Raw genomic sequence first — 4,684 nt, forward strand, 5'->3', positions numbered from 1 at the left:
GTCTCCGGCTGTAAGGTACGACACATGCCTTCATCATACCACGGTTGACTATGTAAATAACATAGGGATTGAATATGGATATGAAAATGAACACATTTGAATAAATAATAATAGTTGTTATTGATATTAAATTAAAGATAATAATAATAAAAAATTATAGTAAAATAAAAATATTTAATTAGACTACTGTATAACTACCATAGTGATAAATATGTAAATATGAGTATGAACAAATATTAATAAATAGTAATATGAATAAATAATAATAGATGGAATTGTATGGACTATCATGCAAGTAGCATAGTGATAAATATGTAAATATTTGTGTGTAAAACGTGTAATAAATGTAAAACGTGTGTGTGTGTGTGTGCGTGCGTGTGCATGCGTGCGCGTGTGTGCGTGCGCGTCTGTGTGTGCATGTGTGTGCGCGTGCGTGCGTGTGTGCGTGCACGTGTCTGTGTCTGTGTGTGCGTGCGTGTGTGTGTGTGCAGGTGTGTAACTGCAGTGCCGAGGGCTCGAGTTCGTCTCAGTGTGAGCTGCAGTCGGGTCAGTGTCGCTGCAGGCCACACTTCTCCGGTCTCAAGTGCGACCGCTGCGCTTTGGGCTACAAAAACTTCCCAGAATGCACCGCCTGCAACTGCAACCCCAGCGGCACGCGAGAGGAGTTCTGCGACCCGGCGCTGGGAGTGTGTGGATGCGAGGATCACGGCCGCTGCTCCTGCAAGGTGACGCCGGCGACGCCTCCGTGTGCTGTAGCGTGTTCTAGTGCATGATGGTTAACGTGGTGGATGTGTTTCAGGAGAATGTTGGCGGCGGCGGCTGTGACGAGTGTAAGAGCGGGACGCTCGGTCTGACGGCGCAGAATCCGTCCGGCTGCAGTCCGTGCTTCTGTTTCGGTGTGTCCAGCGTCTGTGAGGAGCGCGGCGGTTTGATCCGAGTGCCGGTGAGCCGTGATCACGCACACAACACATCAGCTTACACTGCAGGAAACCGTTTGCCAGCTACACTATAAATGAATATACACTACAGTTCAAAAGTTTGGTCCTGGTAAGATGTGTTCAAAAGAGTCTCTTCTCAGCAAGGCTGCATTTATTTGATCCAAAATACAGTAAAAATTTGAAATATTATTATCATCTAAAACAGCTGTGTTCTATGTAAATATCTGTTAAACTGTAATTTATTTCTGTGATGTGCAGCTGTATTTTCAGCATCATTACTCCAGTCTTCAGTGTCACATGATCTTCAGAAATCATTCTAATATATATAAAATGTTGAAAACAGTTGTTTGTAGTACTTATATGTGTTGTATATTTTTTATTATTATTATATTTATTAAGTGTTGTAGTATAGTTATTCTAAATTATTAAATTAATTAGAAAATTATAAATGTCTTTCACTTTTGATCTAATTAATGCATCCTTGCTGAATAAAACTTGCTTTTAAAACACATCAATAAAAGATTTTTTCAAAAACAAAATACTGTCTTACCAACCCCAAACTTTTGAACGGTAGTGTCTATAAACAGAAGTCTTGAGATTCCATGCTTTACAGTGATTTTACCATGATTAAGAGGTGTAAAATATAAAAAAAATGTGCATAATCTAAACACATCTAAAGTTTTAATTAAGACACAAACTAAACTCAGATAAAACATTATTTATGAAGATGCAGTGCAGGAAAATCCTGATGCTGATGTGAATCGTGAGTGTTTATCGCGTCAATCATGTCTGTGATTCAGATCACGCTGGGCTCTGCTCCGGCTCTGCTGCGTGTCGTGTCTCAGAGTGACCTGCAGGGGACGCTGGAGGGCGTTTCTTACAGCGATCAAGAGATGCTGCTGGATGCGTCTCACCTCCACAGTCTGTCTGTCCTCACCGGCCCGTATTACTGGAGACTCCCGCAGAAATACCACGGTAACAAGGTACAGACCCCACACAAACACCACAGAAATACCACGGTAACAAGGAACAAACACCACACAAACACCACAGTAAACCCCGCAGAAATACCACGGTAACAAGGAACAAACACCACACAAACACCACAGTAAACCCCGCAGAAATACCACGGTAACAAGGAACAAACACCACACAAACCCCCACACAAATACCACGGTAAACCCCACAGAAATACCACAGTAAACACCACAGAAATACCACAGTAAACACCACACAAATACCACAGTAACAAGGTACAGACATGCACAAATACCACGGTAAACCCCACAGAAGTACCACAGTAAACACCACACAAATACCAAGGTAACAAGGTACAGACCCACACAAATACCACGGTAAACCCCACAGAAATACCACGGTAAACACGAGCAAACACCACAGTAAACCCAGCAGAAATACCACGGTAACAAGGAGCAAACACCACAGAAATACCACGGTAACAAGGAGCAAACACCACACAAACACCACAGTAAACCCCACGGTAACAAGATGGAAACAAGGAGCAAACACCACACAAACACCACAGTAAACCCCGCAGAAATACCACGGTAACAAGGAGCAAACACCACATGGAGAAATACCACGGTAACAAGGTACAAACCCCACAGAAATACCATGGTAACAAGGAGCAAACACCACAGTACACCCCGCAGAAATACCACGGTCACAAGGAGCAAACACCACAGTACACCCCGCAGAAATACCACGGTCACAAGGAGCAAACACCACAGTACACCCCGCAGAAATACCACGGTCACAAGGAGCAAACACCACAGTACACCCCGCAGAAATACCACGGTCACAAGGAGCAAACACCACAGTACACCCCGCAGAAATACCACGGTCACAAGGAGCAAACACCACAGTACACCCCGCAGAAATACCACGGTCACAAGGAGCAAACACCACAGTACACCCCGCAGAAATACCACGGTAACAAGGTACAAACCCCACAGAAATACCATGGTAACAAGGAGCAAACACCACACAAACACCACAGTAAACCACGCAGAAATACCACGGTAACAAGGAGCAAACACCACAGTAAACCCCGCAGAAATACCACGGTCACAAGGAGCAAACACCACACAAACACCACAGTAAACTCCGCAGAAATACCACGGTCACAAGGAGCAAACACCACACAAACACCACAGTAAACTCCGCAGAAATACCACGGTCACAAGGAGCAAACACCACACAAACACCACAGTAAACTCCGCAGAAATACCACGGTCACAAGGAGCAAACACCACACAAACACCACAGTAAACTCCGCAGAAATACCACGGTCACAAGGAGCAAACACCACACAAACACCACAGTAAACTCCGCAGAAATACCACGGTAACGAGGAACAAACACCACAGTAAACCCCGCAGAAATACCACGGTAACATGGTAAAAAAAAACTCAAAAATACCACGGTAACAGGGTATCTTTGAAGATTATAAAATACCCTTCCATTGTAAATGTGCTTAAAGTTTTTCATTTAATTCTTTTTCATCTTGGTATTTTGGGAGATTGCCATTTTGTTTATATATATATATATATACATATATATAATATTAACTGCTCGCTGTGCACCTGTCCTCTTCGGGGTCAGAGGTGAGGTCACATGACACTGCTGTGCTCACATGGTCACATGTTTACCGACAGTAGTTCCGGAAATTAACCAATAAAAACAGTTCCGGAAATCAGCCAATCGGAATTAATAATAGAATACCACGAAATGAAATTTAATAGCAGCTCATGTTAGAGCTGCACAACAATATTTAGTTTTTCTTCTATATTAAGATATAAAAAAATGCAAGGATTTTCACCAGATGACTTGAATAATTTTATTATGAAATAATTCGTGTGAGTAGGATGATTTTATGCAAAAAAAAAAAAAAAACTTTATATTCTGAAGACATTTTTTGAGTGCAAATAATAATAATAATAATGACTATTATTAAATACAAATTTTGAAAAAAAAGAATAGAAATATAGTGTAAAAAATATTATTTTAATTCAATTCAAGTTTATTTGTATAGCGCTTTTCACGATACAAATCGTTGCAAAGTAACTTTACAGTAAATTAGGTTTCTACAATATTTAGTGGTAGCTTATCAGTGGTGACTGTCAGTTAATGTACATATGGCAGAAATGTACGGAAAAATCAATTAAAGACGTAATCAAACAGAAGATGAACACTATTAACAGCAATTATTATGATGCAATCAAACTTATAGCAAAATGTGGTAGTTCTGTAAGTGGTTTCAGGGTTGGCATCATCTGAGGTCCTCTGAGGGGTTGGCATCATCTCTTCTCAGGTGTTCTGGATCCAGACTGAAGCTTGTGTAAATCCTAGCAAAAAACAGAGAAACAAATAGAGACATAATTAGCATAGCTGCTGTTCCAACCAAGCAAAATTGATTTGTTTAACCCAAACTAAACAATAATAATGTGCATTTGAGCAGATATAACTGCAGTACAAGATTATGAGATGCATTATTTGAATGCTTGGCCAAAGAGATGTGTCTTTAATCTAGATTTAAACAGAGAGAGTGTGTCTGAACCCCGAACGTTATCAGGAAGGCTATTCCAGAGTTTGGGAGCCAAATGCGAAAAAGCTCTACCTCCTTTAGTGGACTTTGCTATCCTAGGTACTACCAAAAGTCCAGAGTTTTGCAACCTTAGGGAGCGTGATGGATTGTAGCGAGGTAGAAGACTAGTTAGGTACGC

General features: G+C 41.1%; 1 protein-coding gene across 1 annotated transcript in view; it reads left to right on the plus strand.

The window, feature by feature from the left end:
* Positions 1-491: 491 nt before the first annotated feature.
* The window catches only part of LOC107747483 (laminin subunit alpha-1-like), a gene marked incomplete at its 5' end in the record, with an annotated part of 32,125 nt that continues 27,932 nt past the window's right edge, over positions 492-4,684 (plus strand). The window contains 4 exons of the mRNA XM_016562012.1: positions 492-725; positions 800-943; positions 1,739-1,921; positions 2,567-2,891. Coding sequence (XP_016417498.1) covers positions 492-725; positions 800-943; positions 1,739-1,921; positions 2,567-2,891 — 886 coding nt within the window. The remainder of the gene's footprint in view (positions 726-799; positions 944-1,738; positions 1,922-2,566; positions 2,892-4,684) is intronic.

The sequence above is a fragment of the Sinocyclocheilus rhinocerous genome, unplaced genomic scaffold, assembly GCF_001515625.1.
Source record: "Sinocyclocheilus rhinocerous isolate Xijiao unplaced genomic scaffold, SAMN03320098_v1.1 scaffold6552, whole genome shotgun sequence".
Lineage (NCBI taxonomy): Eukaryota > Metazoa > Chordata > Actinopteri > Cypriniformes > Cyprinidae > Sinocyclocheilus > Sinocyclocheilus rhinocerous.